General features: G+C 38.8%; 1 protein-coding gene across 6 annotated transcripts in view; it reads right to left on the bottom strand.

Moving 5' to 3' along the window:
* Nucleotides 1-23869, bottom strand: part of CAMTA1 (calmodulin binding transcription activator 1) — an 884829-nt gene extending 860960 nt beyond the window's left edge. For 4 of the 6 annotated variants that reach the window (XM_072426012.1, XM_072426011.1, XM_072426014.1 and 1 more), the window contains exons 1-2: nt 22181-23645; nt 9174-9292 (exon numbers count right to left, since the gene is read on the bottom strand). In XM_072426012.1, coding sequence (XP_072282113.1) covers nt 9174-9292; nt 22181-22244 — 183 coding nt within the window. In that variant the 5' untranslated portion in view covers nt 22245-23645. Of the gene's footprint in view, nt 1-9173; nt 9293-22180; nt 23646-23701 lie in introns of those variants that run through there. The other 2 variants (XM_072426016.1, XM_072426015.1) reach the window with 2 other exon arrangements.
* Nucleotides 23870-24198: the final 329 nt, after the last annotated feature.

The following is a 24198-nucleotide window of genomic DNA, read 5'->3' as shown; positions in this document are numbered from 1 at the left end:
GCCCGCCTTCTGACTTGCCATGCATGGTGGCAACCAATTTGGTACTGGCAGGGCTTCCTTGCTGCCGTTGCTGTTGTGTGGAGGGGGGAGGGGGGGGGGGTTCAAAAAGCATCAGGACAAAAAAGGAAGCACAAATTTACATACTGTAGAAAGCAAAAGCGAGTGCCTTGCAATACAGCTTGCCAGGTACCACTTGCCCCCCAGCAATGAGAAGCAAAAATGACAACACCAAATATCATTACAAACCCATTTAACAGGGCAATTAAGGAACAAGTGCCTAAAATAAACTTATACACTACATGTACAACTATGAAGCTGTAGGAATAGGAAAATCAGTATTCTTCAAAAGCAAAAATAACTCAATCTTTAAACGTGCTAACGGATTAGAAGTGTTAGTTCAAGTTTTTAACTTAGGTCACTTAAAGATGGTGACAATGACAGGTCAGAAAAAAACTCAATATGCCCCAGTAGAACAAAGAGTAGGGAGGGGGGTCTCCCTACTAACGGTGTATATAAAGGTCTGCAAGTATAATAAAACCTTATAAACCCACAACTATTTAATTTCCAATGACTATGTCCAGAATTTTAAAGACCATACTTGAGAGCTTGTCGCCACTAATAAAGCAAATTTTAATCAACGTAAGTAAAGCTGATCTGATGAATATTTGAGTTATTTGGTGGTGGGAGGATGCATGTGTAAACTACAATTTACATGCATACTATTTTATTGGAGCCGCAGAGAGCAAATATATGCTTGGATGAAAATTTAGTGGACAAACAGCTTGGTAAATGATTTAAAATATAATTAAATATTTTAAAAAACATTTTAAAGAAATTCAGAATTTGATAGCATCGATGGACAGTCAAAGGAGAAAACAGGATTGTTCAGAATTTTTAGTGCAGCACAGGCAATCAAATCATAATTTAAAGTGGAACTAAACCCACTGATTTAACCATTTCATAAAACAATTACATTCATAGCATGCCTCTGGTGATTGCCGAGACAGTATTTAAGGTACTTACATCAACTGTTAACTGACATTTCATGCCCTTAATGACTGGTGCCATAACTGTTGATATGAGCAGCACCATGTAACTGCAGATCTAAATAAAGGCTAAGAGTATGAGTGTTTAATTATAGTTTAAGAGGTCTGGAGAATACAATTTAGGAAGATAACTCAGCTGTGTACCTTATTGTTCCAGCTCCCGTTGTATGGAAGAGCTACATTTCGGCTTTTGTCTAGGAACTAGTAAAGTCACTCCCAGCTTACCTCTTGTCACAATAGGGTTGCCCGTCTCATGTAAAAAGCTCACAAAAAATCTCTTATCTAAAGCACTGCATCTATTAGTCAAACTCAGACGTTTTCCCTGGGGGGGGGGGGGGGGTTCATTGAACAATGAGCAATTTGTGCCTCTCAGGTCAGTTTAAGTGACCCCAAATGATCTTTTTGACCACCTGTAAGGGTGACATTCTTCCCAATGGCCAGCAATGTTAATTGGCATTCTTTCCATGGAAAGCTTATAAAGAAGTGGAAGAAAGGGTTTTGTTTGGCTAAAATTAATGGTGTATTTCAACAAGATACTATATATGACATCAATACATTTTTACATTAATATAGTTAGGTTTACCAACTTCCATTGGACGTCCCGGGGTTTGGATAGCCAAACTAGACAGCGAGTAACTACTCAATCATAAGGTGTTTAACTGTAGAAGTCGTATAACGTCTTGCGATGCGTTTCCCCTATTGGCCCACCCAGGAGTTTATAGACCTGAATTGGTTCCTGAAAGGTATATATAGGTATGGAGGTAGTGAATTCAAATAAGTTTGGCTGGAGCATAAAAAAAGATCATGGAATATATAATCAAAATAATCAATGGGAATAGAAGAATGGGGGCCGTTCCTTGTATACAGCATATCAGGAGCTGGTAAACAAATCTTATTCACAGGTTTGAAGTTTGTAGCTGCTAAGGTAAGGAGTATTTGGAATAATGACAGCCAGATGGGGAAAAAAAAAACTCTCTCCTCCTGTTCGTTATGAAGTTTTGCAATTTTTAAGGGGCGGCTAATATCCAGAAGATTATCTAAAAACACAAGTGAAGTCTAACCAAACAATACTTAATACTAATATTCTTCCCATGGACCACCATGCTAAGGTACTGTGGGTCGAAGATATAGTAATTACAACAGGGGTTCATTGAAGGCTTTAAAGTTATTTCAAGGGTTCCCCCATGTTAAAAAGGTCAAGAAAGGCTGCTTTACCCCTACCATCTCCCTCCACCACCAATCCAAGGAATCAGAAAGAGTATATACATAATATATATACAATATATATATGTATATATATATATATATATATATATATGTTCTTCCCCAAAATGTTCTTAAACTGGGTGGGAAGGTGTTGTAGCCGGGTGGCAACCCCTGTATTGCAAGCCAATTTTTTAGTAACCACCCAAAAACGGCTGGAAAGTGCCAGGTACTGCACGCTGCTAAAAATGGCTGGGGAGATCACTGTATAAAAATATTTTTTTTTTCTGGACTGCAGGTGGATGAATAAAAAGACAAAAAAAACAAACAAAATGTATAAATATTATATAGTGTACACAAACACATATACATTCCATAAAAATAACTACACACACATCCACTTTTAAGTGCTCTTGTAATTCGAAGTAGATTTTTTCATCTCTATCCACAGCACTATTATCAAATAAGTAACTCATTTTTCACATCAGAGTACTTACAGACATACTGTGTCTGACTACAGAGTGCAGCTTTTGGAAGTTGTAAAATATTAAACACAGGCAAGCAAAGACAAAAAAAACTCAACATACATGTCATTATACAAGCTGACAGGAGCCTTTGGACAAACACCCAAATGCCCCAGACTTGTCTTATGTTCATGCTTTTTGTTTAATTGAATAGTAAATCAATAGTGACATTATGAAAAGAAAAAGGGAAATGCTCACCAGCTATAATTGTTGAAGCTGATCCGTAGAGTGATTGGACGTAATCTGACTGCAACTCATAAGTCAAACAGGAATTTTTTTCAATTCTCAAAAGGTAATCTGGTAGCTAACTCACCATTGTTTTGTATTACCTTTTTCTGGAGTAACAGTATTACAGACTGGCTGTAATAGCCAATCTTATTCTTACAGATACAAAAAAACTTACACTATAAAAATACTTCCTGCCACATGCATCTTGCAGCTGGCTATGATGATGCTATAGTGTGCCGTATTCTAAGAGAATCAACACTGTATATTTGCAATAGAATACTTCAGATTGGTGATTTCATGGTGCTGTACAGTCATTTAAGGCACTGTGAAGGTATCTGGAGGTTTAAAACTCATTAGCTCTTAACATATCCGGAGAAGCTAAACCAGTTCATGTGTGCCTGCTTCTAACAGTCAGTGCTCTCCAGTGATTACATGTGTGCAATGTAGCACAAAAATCATTTATGCTTTCCGGGCACTATACACTTAATCAAAGTGGCATATGAAGCAAACACCTTTGATCTCATTTCTTTTCTGTGCAGTACAGTTACAGTGCAAAAGCAGGCAGGATGAATGTAAACAAGGCAATGATTACAATGGACCTGTACCTGTTTTTGTGTGTACTTAGTGTGAAATATAAGGCAAAGGTAAGAGGTTATATGTTTATTTTACTTTGATATATCAAAGGAGATAATGTTTTTTGAAAACCCAGAATTTACAATATTATAAAAAGAAAAGGTGTCAAGAAAGAAACGTGCAGAATGCACTGCTGACCTCTAGTAGATCCTACTTGCTTGGCTGTCACCGCCAGCAATACTTACTTGCACCCAAAAAGTGTTGGAAGAAAAGGCATTTTTAGAAAGATGGACTACCAATCACAGTCCTAGCATTTCCCTTACCACAAAAAACAAGGATATAAACACTTCCAACCTTCAAATTGGCACCTGCATTAAGGCAACCTTTGACAGACTTCTAATGAATCTTTATTATCATTTCCTTACTCAGTTGTTGTAGAAAGAAAAACCAAGAAACGCTTATTTTAAACATGTCGGCCACTAAATATTTTAGTGCCCTTATCTTCAGAAGGAGCCGAGATGTGCTGTCGCAGCAGTTGCCAGTTTGCGGACACTGTGCATTTTTAAAACCACTTATCAGTGGCAAGATGCAGTTGCTGCAAACCCTTAATAAACACTGGATAAAAAAAAATAAAACAAATAAAAATTAACCCTGATGTATCATCAGAGGAAAACAATGTCAATCACATATGTGGAGTAAACTAGAGTATAAATTGAAAAATAAATCAAAGGTTTTAAAGTGAGCATACGTAATCTCACCTTCAGTATTTCCTTGATTGCATCTGAGATGCCCTTTTATGTCTTGTAATAAATGTGGAAAACCTCAATACCTTGTAAAGGTATATAGAAAAGGTTTGTGTTGATGGGCAAATACAGCTTGCTGTTCAGGTAAACCTACATTCCTAAATCATTCATTCCTAAATCATCCAAAAATGATTTCATAGTAGAAAGAGGCATCTTTAAATTGTGCACGGCCAGGTTCAGGGGAAGAAGACACTCTTGATCAAGGTAATAGATTACAATTTTACAGAATCATAATCAAAATTAGAAACTTTCCCATGCCTTGTTTTGGTCCATTAAGTTTTTAAATGTTATTGATCAATTTTTGCTGTGCTGTGCCCTCAGCTGAGTATGGGAAACCAAGATCAGGCAAAGTATTTGAGCAGACACAGACAGCAAATCTGGACAGCGAAATATGCTGCTATTAATTTTAGGCATATTGCTGGTAAGACCAACAGGATCTTGAGGGGATCGTCCCAAAACATGAACAAAGGAAGAGACATCTTACTGTTGTGACCAACGAGGGAGAGACTCCGTTGCAAAAGATGGTCTGTTATTTAATCCTTTTTGCTGGCAACTAGTTGATCATTCATGTGATTTTGACTCTTAATACTGCAAACATTCCAATTACTTTCACCAAATATCCAAACACTTTACCACACTGTAAACTTGTTCAGGAGGGCTCAGATTTTACAGCTATTGGTCAAACCACCAAAAATATAAGTTGTTCTTATGCATACCTGTAACTTTGTGTTCATAGTTCAAAGGATATAGGAATATGTCTTATGGCTATACAACCAGATTTACCTTACTTTACTATGTGAATGTTTTAATTACTTTATTGACTTTTCGGTTTCAACAAAGAAAGTTTTAAAGCTACCAAGAATACCCTTTTACCGTTTAGTAGATCAAATTAAAGAAAATTCTTTTTCACAGAGATATGCAAGTTTGTTCCTAGGTATGAATACATGTCATGTCCCCACAAGGGCATGTAGTTTTACATTTTAATATACATTTTATGTTATAGTACAAAGACATGGAAGGGGAAGAAACAAAACTTCATTTGCAAATTTCTTACGGATTTAGGACAAGCAATGGAACCCTCCAGTATCCGCCAGCACCACAAATGAAGCGGGTATAGTTATCAAGGTAATATACCTCTTTTCCTAAATAGGAAGAGAAGTCATACAGCTAATTAAAAAGTGAATAGCAATGTATTACTCACCAAAGGACACAAAAAAAGAGACACAAATAGCTTGAGAATACTCATCCCGGATAAAACAATGAAAGGTTATACTTCAACCTTCTCATTGTACTTAATATTAAGGGCATATGGAAATTAGTTCTTTGCATATTTTGGACAAAAAAACAACAACCTTCAAAGAAGAACTCCAGCCAAAACTGCATACAGAAATAATTTTCTGAAGCTACATGCATCTTTCTTGATGCTCTTTAAAAGATTCTGTCAGCAATGCTGAATGTAGCTTTATTAAATAGTTGCAAACTGAAGCTAAGAGTACTTTAAAATCTTCAATAAAGCCACTTGAAGCTTGGTAATAAATTTCACATATCCCCAACACACTCGTTTTTAACTTGCCTTGCTCCAATCTAATAAAAATCGTTGAGGTCCAGGGATCATCACCTACTTTGGGAGGAGAAGTCTACAGGACACCCAACTTGCCATAGATGTGCCCTGAAGAGCTAGCATAGGCACTGAGGGGATCAGTCACTAATACAAATAGCCGGTTGGGTGGCTGATCTCCAAGGAAAACATTTTCCCATATACAAAGACAAAGGTGATATTTTAAGGAGATTATTGCCAAATTAAAGTCATCTTTAAAATCTTTCCCTAACTGGCATTTATTGAGAAAAACAAATCTGTGGGGTTGCGTCCTACCACTGAACCCCCACCAGCTGCAGGGTTCAATGGTAACTTTTGACAACCCCTACATCACAACCATGAGAAATTGGAGAGCCACCTCCTCATACAAATGTGGAGGACAAATAAGAAACAACCAACATCTGACTAGCAAGTTAAAGAAAAAGAAAATCATTGTAGAACCATTATTTATAGCCAACTCTGAAAGGATGAGCTGTAAAAGTTTTTTTTTCTTGAGTATCACCTACATTTTGCAGATCACAGATTGCCTCAATGACTATTAAAGTCTTTAGATATCTGGTATCAATTTACTCAACCTATTCTCATCTATTTTTTATAGTGGTTTTATGCTTTATAATGGTTTTGTGCACTCATTTATTTTTTATTTTTTTTGCTGAACACATGGGTTTGATAAAGGACTGCATTTGTATCCTGTTCTATAAACAAAGAACAGAAACAGGCAAAATTTCCAATCTGATCTCAAAACATAATATTTTGGTGTTTTTAGGTTTATTTTAATGTACAAAAAGCTAATTTAAGTACCAGTGCAAAATAAAAGTGGCTTAAGCAGCCTTTGCTTCAGTCTTGCAACCTTCTATACATTTCCTACCTCTATTTAAAATGTTTACTCTAATTGCACTATAGGCTATGAGCTTAAGTCAGATAGAGTCCATATCATTTCCTGGCTGGGGATTTCCCAGCATTAGCAATCCACACCAGCCTGACTGTCTCTAGCATGCCCCTTTTTTTTTTACTGGATTCCCGATCCCTAAATCAAATAGGCTCAACATCAAATGTGGCATTACCTAGGGTGGTATCCATGCAAATGCTTTCTGCTTAAGAAAGTTTGCAGCTCCAGAAAGACTTCCACCCATCATGGGCATGTGATACTTGCATAAATGATGTAGGGTTCTACGAGAATTTCAGAAATCTTATATATATAATTTCAGAAATTTATATATATATATAAAATCACTCTGCTGGTTCCTCCCACAGGTCATTATCTGCATGCATTGTATAAAGAAGCACGGAGACGCAACAATGGCATCACCAAGTATAAAATTAAAAACATATTGAAAAGTTAAAGGATAAGCAGATTTAGCTTTAAAGCCAAACAAATGGTTTTATTTATTTCTGCACTCTGTTCACAAAGAAACAAAGTTTTGTCTGTGCTTTTAATAAAAACAGCATGCATTATTGTATGATAAAGTGTTGTTTAACACTTCCTAATATACTTACATTTCTTGTAGAGTAACATGCATTAACAATGGGGTGGGTAGACAATTTATCAAAGAAAACTTGTTAAAATGAATTTTGTATTTTGTTTCCGTGGTAGAAAAAAAAGACAAATGAAGAAGCAATATATAGGCGCTTCCTTGTTCTGAAGTAAAGTATAGAAGTTTTATTGGCCTAAAGAGCCATTTCAAGGAGTCATTAATTAGAAGCCATTTCCAAACATGCAAACCATGTTTGTCATATAATAAAATCAGCAAAGAAAAAAAACAAAATAAACCAGATTGGAACCATAGCAACTAGTATTTACACTCCGTAAATAGCCACTATGTCACCTACCGGGTGCCAGCTCACCTCTTCTTACTGGTCATCGGCAATTAGGGGTACCTCAAAACCCATAGAAGAGGCCACCTAAAGCCACTGATGTCATGGAAACAAGTATTGCTAACTCCACAAATCTGACAAAATCAGTTTCTTGGAAACAAATACCCTAAAATAACCAGGAAACCTAAAACACAAGCTGCATTATATATGAGGCAAAAGTAAAATGATAAAGATTCAGTATGATAATAAAGGCTGGATCAATGTACACAGTGCTCTTGCATGCAGCTGACTTTTTGCTTGGTTAGGAAATTTGCTGAAATTAATTCAAATGCCATTGGTTACCTCTTTCTGAAAATGCTGCTTGTCTGGCTGTTATACAGATATGACTTTCTGACCTTGATAAAGCTTTCAGAAAATGTAAGCAACACTTTGCCCACCTAGGGCACAATTTTCATCCTTAAACTGGTGGAGCATGGGAATAAGCAACCACCACCTAACAGTAAAGTATAGGCAGGCAGGGATGTTTCGGTTAGAGCATGGTGGGGTAAATATGCTTTCCTGGGGTGGGTTTTATGCAAATGCAGTCACTTTGACGCCAATGGGCAAATTCACAGTGTCTCTTGGACACTAATGTTGAACCTAGGAATTTAGACCTGCCTGTGCATACCAGCAGCTTTCTACCCAAACACCCCTGGGAGCTCCAAACCTTTAGGGCGCTCAATTTAACAAATACTGCCTTGACCTGGTAAAGTTGAGGCTGGGCCATTCCTTCCTTCTGTTGCAGGCTTATTTTAGGATTCACCACGCCACAATTACCACTAAGCAAGTAAAACAACAGTTTTAACTCGAATGTGCACTTCACAGATTGAAAAACCAGGCAAAAATTTAAATTTGTGCAACTTAGTAAACAGCTACTAGAAACCTGGAGTTTTGTTGTTCTTTTTTTGCCCAGGTTTTTGGAGACAAGAGTTCTAGACACTGTACGAATTATCTGCCATATTACTGGAATATTAATCTGGACACTGACTGACCTGACAAACATCGCTTATGCTCAATGTCCAAGCAAATCCGTCACAGTGACTGACTCCCTCAAAACACACACTAAAAAAAAAGCCTAAGCGCTGGATCCTCAGTCTAAACAATACTTAATAAAGCACAACGAAGACATGTTCTTATTTTTTGTAGCTCAAGATTATCAAGTTTAAGCCTACACCCTCAAAGTGGTGGAGTCACGTGCCTACACCCTCAAAGTGGTGGAGTCACGTCTATCCACAGCCATTTCAGAAAGGGGAGCTAATAAAGACCACAATTGTACGACAGAAGTAAAATAAAGCAAAACATCAGAAAATAATTACTTCTTCTGTCAAACTGATTATTTAAATACCTCGTTAGTGTTCCAACGATGCCTCTCTTTTGGTAAGCTTGAACATTTTGGTAGGCATTCTAGCAGCTTCTTGGGTAAAAAGATCTTTACATGACTGCCATTGCTGTTTCCATGATCATCTAAATAGAGGGAAAACAAAGAATAGAAAATGGTTTACAAACGCAAATAACAGAAATAATAAAAAAAAAAAACACAAACACAGACTTTGGACTTGAAATGATCGGTTTAAAAAGTAGCGATAATGAGAAGGCCGCCTTTCACACAACACCCAGAAAAACCGGAGAGCATTAAAAGCACATTTGATGTCTTGCGAGGAAAAGAGAACTTTTTTCCTGGCTTGATGAAACAGTTCTTTGTTTAAGAGCAGTGGTCTAAAATCCCCTTATTTTAATTGTATTGATCTTTGAACAGTCTTGAAGAATAATTGTCAACCAAAACACTTGTTGCTGCCGAGATTTATATGTCTATATAGAGATATATATATTTCCTATACCTCTTAAATGCAAATAGGTCTCTTATCCTACTCTAAAATCATCCACCCTCCTTTGTACTTGTATTTTCCTTTGAGGGCCAACAGTAATAGCATTGCACTAATGAATCATTTGGTCAGACCCTACCAGGTGTTTACAATCAACAAGGTTACTCCAGAGCAGTAATCTGCTGGTTCAAAGAGTTTCTTTCCTTATTCCTTTAACCTTCATTATCTTCTAAATAAATTGCTCTAATAATTAAAAAAGTAAACATTTTAAAGGGATTGCAATCATTTTTCACATTACAAGGCAGCTATACAAGACTTAATAAATGCTGAACAGCAGAGACTGAACAGTTTCTTCACTGAAGTTAGGCGATGCAGCCTGGTCACATCTAAGGCCCCAGCTTGGGCTACGTACACACGTCAAATGATTCTTGTCCAACGTCATTTATGGATCAGTCCTGACGGATCCACAAACGACCACATTGCAAGTGAAGAGGAGTGAGCGCAGCTGGGTGCCGCTGGCTCATTTTCCCCCCTCTACATAGAGCAGAACAGCGCTCGTCCATGCATCTTTCAGTCTTTTGTTGTTGGAAAGAATCATGAAATCTAACGACAAAAATCTAACAAGTGTACATTGCCTTATGAAGGACAAGCAGAAGAAAAACAAATGAGCTCTGCTATCTGCTCTCTCCTACGATCGGCAAATGGCATGCAATGCATCTTATTGGCTCTTTTTCTTAAAGAGCAATGTTCAACCCAGAACTTTTCTTTAAGCCGGGTGGGAGGAAATTGTAGGCGGGTGGCAGCCCCTGTACTGTGACCCAACTGTGCAGTAACCACCCAAAAACAGCCAGGTGGTTACTGAAAAATGCCAGGTGGTGTGCCCAGATAAAAGGGGCTGGGAAGAACAATGCCATGTAGAACTTGGGCAGATTCCATATCAAATAAATGTTATAAATCTACTGGCAGTTTTGTTTTAAAACGCTCTGGTTTATAATACACCCTTGCCTGCAATGCTTAACCTATTCAGTTTACTTTTTTTGAACCTGTGGGTTACATCAGTGGGTAACACTGGGGATAGCATTTCCACTGGGTAACTTTGGGAATGGCTTGGATACTTGTAGCAGTTACTGGCAAACTGCTCTGAGTATCGGAAAAGATTCCTATCAAGCATTACTAATCAAATAAGAGTATGATTTAGAAGGAGATGAATGGATCTGCTTCAAATTTCATATGGATAGTCAGGAACAAAACTAGAAGAAAACTACAGGTAGTCCCAGGTTATATATGAGATAGGGACTGTGGGTTTGTTCTTAAGTTGAATTTGTATGCAAGTTGGAACAGGTACATTATTTTAATAAATGCAATTAGGACAGATGTTTGTCTTAACATATTATTAGTCAGTGTGGTGTCAGTTACTGTATAAAATCCTCACAAACAAAGCAAAAAAAAAAAAAAAAAAAAAAAAAAAAAAAAAAAAAACTTTATGGAGCCTAGACATTCATAAACTTCTGGAGCAAGCTGTGCTTTGATATGCAAAAAAAAAAAAATGCAGAGTTTGTCTTGGGTATTAAAGAGTTACAAGAGGCTGCAGAAAAGCTCACCCCCCAAGATCACCGACAACCTCAGCTCTGTTTAGCAAAAGATTTCTTCTTTAAGTCATGCAAACCGCCCCCTCCAAGCCTCTGTCCTGCACAAGAACAAGCAGGGAAGCCCCATTGGTATCTAAGAGGCGTCTGTATGTCGGATGTCCTTAACCTGAGGACTACTTGTATATGAATTTTATCACGTATTTTTTACAAACAGGTCATAAACATGCTAGCTACACTTAGTAAGGTTTTAGCTGTTTTATTGAAATCCCAACATGGAATCCAGGGTAGTTGCATGTCTGACATCCCAACTTTAAATTCAAGTTCATTTCATGTTTTTTTTTTTTTTTTTACTCTGGAGATCTAGTCTTATAACTTTGTTTGTTTCCATAACCAGGGGCCGTTTTGAGGATGGGAAGGGGGCAAGGACAGAAATGGATTTGCTACTTCTTTCCAGGACCCCAACGGTAGGGCTGCTAGGGAAAGATTTTTTGGGCTTTTGGGGTTCTCACATTATATTTTCCCTAAAACGGTTATTGCTCTTACCCCCAAGTAATATAGAAACTTTGGTTAAGATCTCGTGATCTAAATGACTGTAAAATCGGTCAGCAGCTCAGAAACAAAATTCACTTTGACACAGCTCTTTTACAGACTTCAATGAACAGTGTTTTTCATAGCTACAAAACACTCCTGAGATAATTTCTGCAGCTCTTACAAAAATCGCTCATCACCCTGCCAGAGGGATATGCTGCAAAAATGAATGACAGCTAAGATTCTTATAGCAGCAAAGGGACAGATGAAAGGATTCAAAGAACTGGTATTTAAAAGGATATAATGGCTTAAATAACTACAAAAAAAATGCTTAAGTGCCTGAAACAAAAATATATTGGGTTTGATTATATTTTTTAACGAGAAGTTTTTGTTGATTAAGTCTTTTAATAAACCTTACACGGCACTCAGAGTAATAATTTGCCTTGTAGTTCATGCTGTGGATATTTGGAAACCTCTGTTCTGTCTGTCCCACTACTTAATTAAATGTGCAATTCTTAAAACGGTGGAAACGGCAGGAAAAAAGTATAAAAATATGTAAATAATTAACACTGCATGACCTTCTTTAAAGTAATTAGCTTTGTAATGTTATATCTGTTCTGCTTTCATCACAAAATGCGTAATTATTACAATTGTGGTTCTTAGGGTTTTGCAAAGTATAGATCCTGGAGCAGAACTTGACCAATTGAGAAACTTGAAAAGTCTGGAAATCATTGCTGCCATTAGACTAGCTGTATACATAGTATACAAAAATCCCAGACCCAATCCTCCCAAGGCTCCCTATTGCTTATAGTCAAGGTGCCCATTTCATTAAAGGTATATTACAGATTTATCAAGACACAATAGGGGGCAGGTTTAACGTTTACCAACTTCAGCTGTTTGAAGCTCTTCATTTTCTACCGGTCTTGATATGAGGTTGTATTGAAAGTAATCTATGTAAAGATTACATATCTAGCAAAATTTTAAAAAAAATGGTGTGAGGAATAGTTACAACCCTTGCATGTCCCCCCCCCCCCCCCCAGGAGGTCAGTTGTCTAAGTCCAAATTCTGTATCTGTGTCCTGTTAACAATTTTGCCACTGTGCTAGTAAATGAAAGGTAAAATGATAACTTGAGTTGTAACCGTTCCATACCCTAAGAAAAAGGACGTTCAGACCTGCTTTCGGATCAAGAGAATCCGTGCCGCTCACAGGGTTTCAAACCCATGTATGAGGAGAAAAGGAATTCCTTCATATACAGAGGTTTTTGTAAACATTTTATTATCAGAGTGGTTTCACTTGAATGGATGGGGCTCACTGCCACTTCCTTAATTGTCTCCTGATGAAGCGTAAAAGTTGGTCCGCGAAACGCATTGTGAATCAGTAATAAGCCTAATATGCAGTAAACTGTTGGGACCTTTTTTCATCAAAAATCTGATAGAGACCATGTTTTTTAGGAAAATATTGTGCTGTATGTTTTAACAATGTTTTTAAAGTTTAAATAAATATTTGTTAGCTACACGTCGCTTATAATTGTTATATGTTGAATGCCTAAAAAGTCTTCTTTTTTGATGGTTTGATAACGTAACAATAAAACCACAACCTCATGGCCAGTTTGAACATAGTCTAAAGGTTTTAACTATGTGTGTCCCCATTAGGGCCATTTCACCTAACTCCTATTCCTACGGACAAAACAATCACAGACAAGAAACAGAAAATCCTACAAATAAAAAAACACATGGGTTGTAACCATTGACAAGTTTTGGATGCAGATAAACTTTAATTTTTGTTAGGATAAAAGTAGTCGAATAGTGTCATACTTTATTTTCCTCAAAGCAGACTTAAGAATTCTGACATCACTGTGCAGGATTGCCAAGCAGAATTCATAGCCCACATAAGTAAAAAGCTGCCCTAGAATTAATATCCTACATTTTTATAGCGCCAACATATGATGCACTGCCTTACTAAATACACAGAACCACTTGCAATCTTATCGTGCAGGAGCACACAATCGGATGTCTTACCACTCTAAAAACAAGAAACGGTTAATTCGGGAGAAAGCCTATAAAGCCATTATATTTTCAGATTGTGGAAGCAAGCCCAAGCAAATATCATAAAGATGCTTTGCCAGGTAGGATGCAAATCAACCCTCTAATATATTTTTGGATTGTGAAAGCAAACTTACGCAAACTCCATGAAGAAGAGGGAGAAAGACAGGCACAGCAAATGAATCCTAAGTGAAGTAAGCAAGTAATTCTGCAAATTTTAGCCAGGTATTTTCTTAAGCTTACTGCAGCTTTTCATTTCTAGTAATAATCTAGCAATACCGCTACAAGAGTACAGGGTGTGAGATGTTTCTTCTATTACAAAACTGGCACTGGTAAAGGTATTCTAGCAAATCCTCCAACCTCCCATTCAGCAACACATCGAACAAAAGTGTGGCCCCTTCAAACATCCTTCAAACACGAAAACAAGATTCTCCAATAAAGTTTGCTAAAACTTTAGTACGGTATACAATAGGCATGGGAAGGATTGCTAAAACTTTAGTAAGAAATACAATGGCATTGTTTTAGTCTTTTTTTCACATTAGAATTCACGCTCAATAACACAAATGCAATGTCAATGGAACAACAGCTGTTCAGAAGCTAAAACCCCAGTTCGCCATTAAAAATAAAAAAATAAAAAAAAACATTCAACGGCATTAATAAAAATATACAAAGTATTATTTTTTGTGCAATAAAGAAATTTCAATGTACAAATTTGCCAGTAGCTCTTTTGCCCGATTTAACACATTTTAGAATTACTTGCTCTTCAAGCAGTTTCTTTAGCACAAAACTAAGCAAACAAGCAGAGAGCAATTACAGCAAGACCTAAGACTTACATGGCGAGGCATAAACAGCCGTTCCAAATAATAACCAGGATTCTAAATTGAGCTGCAGAGCACAGGTAGCTCATTCACCCAGCTCTATAAAAACTGCCTGCCTTTTCAGCGAGATATTTACATCTAAAAATAGACGAGTTGTACTTTTATTTAGTTAGGAAATCTCAGACAGCCATGAGAAACCTCAGAGACCCCACATTAATTACAAACAATATGAAATCCCGGGTAATTTTATGGGTTTCTTCATGCTCGGTGCATTTTATATTCCCTAAGGAGCCAACATGGATCATAAAATTTTACTGCGCACCACACCAAATCAAAAATGATCTTTGTCATCCCCAAGTCTTTTTTTCCTTCCGAAGTTTTCATATCCTTAGAGACTTGCTCACTGTATTTCTGAGCTTAACTGCAAAGATGGGGAAGATCCATGATGTATTTCAAATGACCAAGTAAGACCATGTACATTTATTAACAGACGGGTAGAGACGACATAGAATTCCCACACTGCAGCTAAAGAAAGAACGATCTACACAGGTAAAAGAAAAGACATTAAAGCCGAACTCCATGCAAACTGCTAAATACACCACTGAAATACATATATGGGGGGGGGGGGTTGTTTTACTTGGCAAAGGATTTGTACTTTTGTTCTCCCCAGCCTCTTTTAGCTGGGCGCACCACCCGGCTCCTTTCAGTGACCACCTGGCTGTTTTTGGATGGTTACTGAAGAGTTGGGTCACAATACGGGGGCTACTACCCACCTACAATTCCTTCCCACCCAGCTTTAAAACATTTCTGGATTAAACACTACATCAAATCTATGCACGGCCCTGCAACACAGCACAGCCAGCCTTGTGACTAGTATTTCAGTTGAGCATCACAGCCAAGTCACCTTTCCACTCTTAGTTTGGGACAGGACAGGGAGGGAGCAGCAAGACCCATGAGGTGAACTTTTTACTCTTACATTTCCTTTCAGTTTGTTCTTTATTAGCACATTTAAATGCAGCAAAACATGATTGATGAAGCCCTTCTTTTTCAGACTGAGGGTTGTTATGCAGTAAATCACAGGTGACTGTAATTAAGCTAATTCTAAGATTTTCAGATGATTACATTTTTTTTTTTTTTTTTTTTTTAATAAAGAAATACTGGAAATTAGTTTTAAAGCGGGGCTTTCCATATTACAGCAGACCTAGCTAATGCAAAACTCACCTCTTAACGAATATTAGGAAAGCCTACATTCTAGTGGGCAAGTCCACTTTAGCTGCTAGCACACCGCATGCATTACAGCCTACGTCAGATGACTCAAAATGAGCATGTCATCTAAAGCAAAAGATGTATTGTATTTTTCCTAAGAACTCAGGTTGCCATTGTAGTACTTCTCTAAAAAAAAATGTATGTGCAGCACACTATTATTTGCTTGTCCTTCAATATATTTAGTAATGATGTTGAGAATACATAAATGAAGATTATACCTGCATAAAAAGATATCAGCGATAAGGGTAGTGCATCATTCTCTAGGAGTTGGGTGACTCACAGGTTTGCATTGTGAGAAGCAACAGTAACACACAACCACAGTAAAGTACTGCAATGAAAGAAAACCTCTTTATGTAATAATACAATTAAGGCTGCACCATGTGCAGATAAATAATTACAAACTACACTTAAAAAAAGCTTTTAGAACTTTAGAAAGTATTGATGAGATCATCAAACCAATTCCTTTTACATATATGTTACAGAGAAGTCCTTAAATTACCTCCAAATTAATGTCCGTGTTTCTCAACCAGGGGTACTTTAAAGGTTGTTAGGGGTATAGTAATTATATCAGGGGTACCCTGAAGACATAAAAGTTATTTCAGGGGTCCCCCTATGTTAAAAAAAAAAGTTGGGAAACTTTGGCTTATACAATATTGGGCTGTATGATCACATATGCAATGAATAGGATAGGATAATAAGGAAATTTAGCAAATTTAAAGTAGATGCTGAATCTGATCACTGAATAAGCGCAATGTTTAAGCCGAATGACTGATGCTAGTTTCACATTTGTGGACAGACAGCAATAAAAACCTAGCAAGTGCTCTACCTTTACATTATCAAACCCTAAAAAGGATAAAACAAAAAAAATATTTTTACTTTCAGTGATAGTTTGGGCTGGGTCTACACAGATGTATTTTCTTCCCCAGCGTTTTAACCGGAGGCTTTAAAAGTCCATGAAATTCAGGCGTTTTAAAGCTTGCCTGTAAACCGCTGGAAAACGTCTTTGTCACGTTTTTACGACAATTAAGTTATCAAGCATTTATAAACGCGGGAAGACGCATGAAAATGCCCCCACTAAATCAATGGACTCATTTACCCCACGTTTTAATTTTTAAAACGTTGCAAAAAAACGCTCAATAACGCTCAAAAACATGGTGGTCCTAGTTCAGATTAGCTCATTGGAATTTTACACATGGGCTTTTATAGCCTCAGGTTAAACGCTGGGGAAACCGTCTGTGTAGACCCAGCCTTAAAGTAGAACTAAAGTCTGTAAGAAAAATGGCTAAGGAGGGGGGGGGGGGCGAGAGAGAGAAAAAAAAAAGAGTAACAGGGGAGAGAGAGAGAGAAAAAAGAGTAACAGGGGAGAGAGAGAGAAAAAAAAGTAACGGGGGAGAGAGAGAGAGAAAAGAGTAACGGGGGAGAGAGAGAAAAAAAAAGTAACGGGGGAGAGAGAGAGAAAAAAAAAGTAACGGGGGAGAGAGAGAAAAAAAAAGTAACGGGGGAGAGAGAGAGAAAAAAAAAGTAACGGGGGAGAGAGAGAAAAGAGTAACGGGGGAGAGAGAGAGAGCCATGCATCCATAGGCCCAAACACCCATCAGTCTAAAAACCACCAGGCAATTTATCGATTGCATAGTGATTGAAAATGTCCTAGCCCTAAATAGATTCAATAAAAACATTGAACACAACAAAAATCTAACATCTGAACTAATAAAATCATTAACCAGTCCATGGCCAGCTTAAGGCTCCCACATACAGCGACAACATTGCACAACCTCATTGAAGAACGGACAGAGCTGACATGCAGTTAAAAGTAAAAAAAAAAAAAAAAAAAAAAAAAATAACAAATAACATTTCTATAAGTAACAAAACTATGTTTGGGGCAGAAAGTATCATCTATCTAATTTTCTATTTTGCCAGCTTCATGGTTTACCTGTCACACCTTTCTCTCAATCTTAAGAGTCAGGTTAACCTATGTAAAAGCTTTTAAGAAGGTAAATGTTTTTTCATACTGACACCTGCACCTTTATACTATTACACTACTATAAATTCTATACTATTACTATGTTTAGACTTACATCAGCCCAATCATGACTAGTTCCCTTTTATAAAAGAAAATTTAGTTACTTTGTTGCCAAGATCAAGCGCACATCTATTATAACAGAGAAAGAAATAAAATCTCCCCACAATCAATAGGATCATATTTCAATTTCAAAACCCTTCAGGAATTTTTAACTATGTTTTGCTCTATAGGAAAAAAAAATATGTAGCAAAAGCAAACACTGCTTCATCAGTAGTCCTTTAACTAAAGCAACATGAAGCTTTCGCAGCATGTGGTTTCACAGGTAACCACTAATATTTAACATGCAGTCTGTAGGTAACCGTATGGTGCTCCTATGTACGCGTGTTAAACAGGTTGCTCCTAAACCACACGGCGCTTGAAGATTTAGCATTCAGAAAGCTTCAGCTTCATTGTTGGTCCTGTCTGTCACTAAATACCACAAGGTGCCTTTCTGCATAACAAAACTGCCTCGAGATACGACTGGGACCCCACCAGGTCTCCGCTTAAAACACAAGAAATAAAAAGAAAAAAAAGGATTAACCTTACCCAACAGCCTGCTTTCAAAATATATGCAATTCTGGCACATTATACAGCATTCAAGATGATAATAGCATAATTACTTCAGTATCTACCACACAAAGCAGCATGACCTTTTTGATGATGCATGGCAAAAGTACAAAAGGATTTATTTTTCACCAATGTTTAAAGCAATCATTGCTTTCACAATAAAAAGAAATCCCAGAACTTGAGCCAAGGGGTAGACAATGATAAAGCCCCAACTCAGTTGGTAAAGAAGCTTTCAATCAATCACTAAACAGCCAGTCTAATTATGATACACAACTATACATGCAATCGTGACATTTTAGAGACCTCGATTGCTTTGACCTTGCAGCTGAACAGATATTGGTGGAGGGAGTAATCTTTAGTAACCTACACAATCAGTGATCAATTTTTCATAGCTCTTCCTTCCCTACACTGATGTAGAAATTACCATTATTTTTTTTATTACTGTATTTTATGTGTAGACCTCCGCTCATTAAAGAATCCCTGATAAAAACTGTCCCTTAAGCCGTTAAAAGGTTAATTTATATGCTACGTCATTACACACATCACTAACGTAATCCCTTCCTTCGGCATCAGCTATGCAACAAACAGCATTGAGATTTGCCAAAAATTTTTATTCAGTCTGTTTTTACAGGAGGCATCTGCACTTATTCCTAAATAAACAAGCAAGATGTACAGACTGATAAATATGTTAAAATATATACTACCGTCGATACTCGGTGTAGATAAAGATAGGAAGACAAGTCTCTGGTAGAAAAAAATAAAATTAAAGAATAAAAAACACGTAAAGTTAATCAACTGAGGCTGCTGATCAGCCGATTTGCAAGACTTCACTGAAATTTACGGCTCTGGGTTCACACTAGTAAATCAGTCTGTAAAAATTGCTGCTTGGCTTCATCAAACAGTTGTGTTTACTATATCATGTCCTATTTTACTGTTGTAATATAGAACACAGAGTAATTAAAATACTAAAGCTGTGCTGATGCTAGAGATGGAGAACAAAGTATGAATAATGTGCATTAGTGTTGAGCAGACAGGACTGACACAAGGCAGCCGACTATTGGAAAGGGATTCCCCCTGTATGTTCAGCACCTTGGACAGCGACCAGAAATAAAAAACCTGCTTTTGTATCACTGGCTAATACCACAGCTCCAAAAAAATCAAGAAAACAAGTGTAATTTTTGCATTTGACATTTTTGGATGTATGCCCTTGAATATAAAAAGGGCTAAAACCTATTTATTAATATATTGAATGTGTTTATAATGCACAGTCCTACTCGGATGCAAGATGATGTCATTCAATCACTTTTATTTTCTACGGCTGACGTGGATTCCAGTACATCGCTGCCAACTTATGAATAAGGTCATGTCAAGCCTGAGGTTTTCCTTCCATTTGTTTCAAGCCAGAAAATGAAGCTGAGCATGTAAACCTAATTCCTCGTGGTTAATAATACTATCAGGGTTATTATTTAATAAACTAGTGCAAGGAGCAACAACCAACAGCAATTTGTACAATTTACCGCTCAAAGCAATATGAAAGTCTTTTTATTTGGTTGCTGTGGGTTACTGCATTAGTCTTGTACAAAAGGGGCCAAACAACCGCGGAAATATAAAAATGGATAATATGGGATCGATATCCAGTTTTACACCCACAATTATACAGTACATTAGTAGCTGTTACAGGTAGCCTATACCTGCTGAATAACATTTAATTAATGGTGATTACAGTTCTCTAGAATCAGGATTTTTAGCTGGTATAGACGAAGCAGGTGGTGTATTCATACCCAGCTGAACAAAACAGACACCGCAGCCAACCAGAAACATACAAACTTTTCAATTTTCTGCTTTTTACGATCAGCAAACTATTGTATATCAGTCATTAAATGTGACGACTACAATAACTGCTTACACAAATTGCAAGAAAGCCGTTCGGTTCTCTGGGCCAGACACCCTCAACATTAAAGTAACGCACAAAATAAAATGACCGGTTTGCCTGCTCCCAAACACGTACACGGATGGTGTGCAAAGTTTGCAAATTACACGGTGTTCCAGAGAACAAGCCTGTCTATAGGCGCATGGCTAACCATGTCTGATGCATAGTCAATGAGCGGAAACAGACCTGGGTAAGCTAAACCCTAATTCCACATCATATTTGTTTATTCTTCTGTTGTTCTACAACAAAACAGATTTTGATCACTGGATTGGCACCATGCCCGGTCTTTTTTTCCCTTGCATGTTTGTCAACATTAAATTATGAATTTAAAAAATACAAAAAAGGAAGTCATATTTAGTGCAAGGTATGCTTCAAAAGCTTGGTTCACAACCAGCAATCTTGAACTCGTCACCTACAAATCTAGGCTATCTGCTCTTTTTTATTTCCTTTTAAAAATTGCCCTTTAAAAGAAAAAAAAACTTGGTGCCCTTAAGTGACAGTAAACACTGAATATCCAAGATATTGCCCTTTGCAAAAGCCTGTGCAAGCTAAATAAATGCAACAAGAGATAAGGCTGAAGAAAATTCGGTGTCCTTAAACAAACTGAAACTGCTCAGTCTTTTGTTTCTGCATCCTGATACTTTTCTTTTGGTCTGCAACACGCAACGTTACGAATGTCTAACACTTTACCAGTCTGCACGTCCTACAAAATGATCAGCGACATAACAATGGTCGTGTGCTCTATGGGAAGGGGGCAAAGATTTTAAAAAATACAAGGAGATGTCTAGGCTATCAAGAATTGTAAATTAATTTAACATGGCAATTAAAATATACTTTGTGGTATTTGAAGTTAAAATGCTAATGTGCCATTTTTGTGAAACAGCCAGAGCATTTTGGGGAGGGGGGGTTTAGGAAAAAAAAAACACTCAGCATGTCTATAGTGGAAGTGTCTTGATAGTGCATCACTACCCCCTTGTGGATTTGAAATATATTAAGTGTTACCTAAGATTATCAAATTACCTATTTTTTTTTATCACACTATTATACTGAGTGCCATTTTACAATGTTATTATTTATTAAACACGCAGCTAATGTTACCACACAATCGCTAAAGATGCCACAATTAATACCAGCTGCTAACTAATCTACGGCGAGATAACCAATTATCGAGGTTTATTTGGTGGCGGCAGACCTATCGTGGCGAATCAAAAAAAAAAAATCAAAATAATAGGATGGAATTTTCCACAGACCGAACGTCTAATCGTAGGTTTACTATATAGACGCCATAGAGCCATTCACGCCCAGCGTCGTCAGATGTGGCATGTCTCTACATTTGTAAATAAGCATATGCTTTCTCAGACGGTAACAGCCAGCAAACATACATTTTTTTTTTTTATGTGAGATATAAACACCTCGAAAACAAGAACGGATGATAGGAAACAAACGTAGTGTTTGACATGCAAGCTAAACCTTTCCTTATAAATCAAGGCTCTATGCTGGCTGCCATGTGCTATAGCGTGCAGTGTAGTAAACTTCATGATGCTTATTTTAAGGAAAGTTTGGTGTTTATCTGAGTCTGCTACAACCTGACAATAATACTCTTTACTATGGAAACTGACTAACACATTTTCCTTGCACAAGCTAATATGGATCAACAATATAATCAAAATAAATAGATGGAGATGTCATGGCAGAAATAGGTCCCACAATATGGACTTTCACCATTTACCATACTTTCCAGCTGTCTGACGTCGGCTGCTTAAAGGTCCCTCCACGAGGTTGTTCATTGACATGATGAGGACGTTGGTGGTGGTAGTCTTCCAAAAAAAAAAAAAAGCCAAGATCACACAGACGTCAGGTGGCTGAAGATTCTATTGGGAAGCCAAGATACCATGCCAGGGTACCCTCCCTCGTAAAAATAAAATAAAAAAGCCCACAGTCAACAATGTAAATAAAAAGGGAATAGAAGGCAGGTGAATCGGGGTGGGATGTCAGTGACCTGAGGAAACTGTTAGCTAGCTTGAGAAACCCCCCCTGACCTTAGCAGCTTGGTATGCAGGAAACCCTGCAACCAGAGATAGGGGGGATTGTGTGGGGTAGAAAAGGGGAGGTAGATATTGACTGGTTGGATTTTGAGGAGGGGGGGGGGGTTGTAGTGAAAGTTGTCTCCAGAATGCTGGCAGACACCCACCCCCTCCTTCTCAGTAGGCAATCTTGAGTTGGGGGCGGCAGTGAATGTCACCGGCTTGACAGTAGGAGGTGACCCCAGGGTATAAACACCCCCTCCTGCACTTGAGGGTAGTAGTAGGTAAAGAAGCCTGAGCTAGTGGCAGAGGAGAGGGGCGGTCGCTGGCTGGGTGACCCCGAATCAATGGCAGTCCCTCTTGGGTTAGTTGGAGACCCCTCCCCTCCTCTGAGTGGTCAACAGGGAAGCCCAGGCTGGCAACATGAAGCAGCTTATAGGGTGCAAGTGATCCCCAGATCCTCGGGGGCAAACCTGTGCAACTGGCGGGGCAAAACCCAGGATGCCCTTCTCCGAGAAAAGAAAAAAAAGCCCAAATAACAAGGAACAGGTGATGCTGAAGACCTTCTCCTGGACTAAAAGCAGCTTTAGGTAACCCAAGAAGATGGCAGATCCTCCTCGGCAGGCTGGAGACCCCTTCCTTTCAACAGGATGGAATGAAGGGGTCAGTGATGGGGGTTTCGGGATGCCGGGGACACCTTCCTCTTCTTAGGGTGATAGAGATGGGGGGGGCAGATGACCCAAGAATGATGGTGACCCCCTTCTTGTTATCAGATGAGCCCAGAATGATGGTGACCCCCTTCCTGTTATCAGATGAACCCAGAATGATGGTGACCCCCTGTTTTCTTCAAGGTAGGGGGGATAGGTGACCCCAGAATGATGGAGACCCCTTCCTTTGATCAGATGGGGGAGCAGGTGACCCCAGGATGGTGGAGACCCCCTCCTTTCCTCAGGGTGCTCAGCCTGGGTTGCTGGGATCTGGGAGGGGGTAGTAGAAGCAGCAGCAGCTCCCCCCGGCTCCTCGCCTCCAGTGTGTGAAGTGAGGGGAGCGGTGTCAGTAAAGTGTGCCCACTCCTCCGCCTGCCTCCTCACAGCCCTCCCCTTCTCCTGTCAGCCGCCCCTCTCTACCCGCCCGTCTCTCTCTCCTCTCCCCTCCACACACACATACACACACCCAGCCCGGGCACACAGCCACGGTCGCCCGAGCCCCCTTCCGCGCTCCTTTACCTTCCGGCTTGTTCTCGGCAGCCATTTCCCCTCCGCGCGCCACATCCTCCTCCTCGCGACCGGTTCCAAGAGGCAGAGAGCGCGCCCGCGGCGGAGGGCGAAGAGGCGCGCGCGCGCTCCCGAGGCCAGGCTGGGGGGCGGAGACGGAGTAAACTCGACCACGCCTGTCTAAGCACGTGACGATCTGACTGAGACGGCCCGGCCACACCCCCGACGGAGGCTTGACTGACGTTCCGGGCTACCAACAGCGCGCGGGTATTTTGACAAGCAAGGCGTGTATGGGACGGCCCTATTTTCTTGGCGATGACTGATTGGTTTAGAAGGGTGACACCCCTTCAACCCCCTAAACAAACCTAGTGATTGGCCGGCGAAAGTGACAGCTGCCGCGTCGGGACCAGTGATGTTAAAGCGAAGACGACAAAAAGGCTGGGATTGGGCGCAGAGGTGGGAAAGGCGTGTCTAGTAAGGGGAGGAAGGAGTGTGTGGACCAACCGCGG

The sequence above is a fragment of the Pyxicephalus adspersus genome, chromosome 11 (assembly GCF_032062135.1).
Source record: "Pyxicephalus adspersus chromosome 11, UCB_Pads_2.0, whole genome shotgun sequence".
NCBI lineage: Eukaryota > Metazoa > Chordata > Amphibia > Anura > Pyxicephalidae > Pyxicephalus > Pyxicephalus adspersus.
The sequence above is the reverse complement of the archived record's forward strand: the minus strand, read 5'-3'. Positions and strand labels throughout refer to the sequence as shown.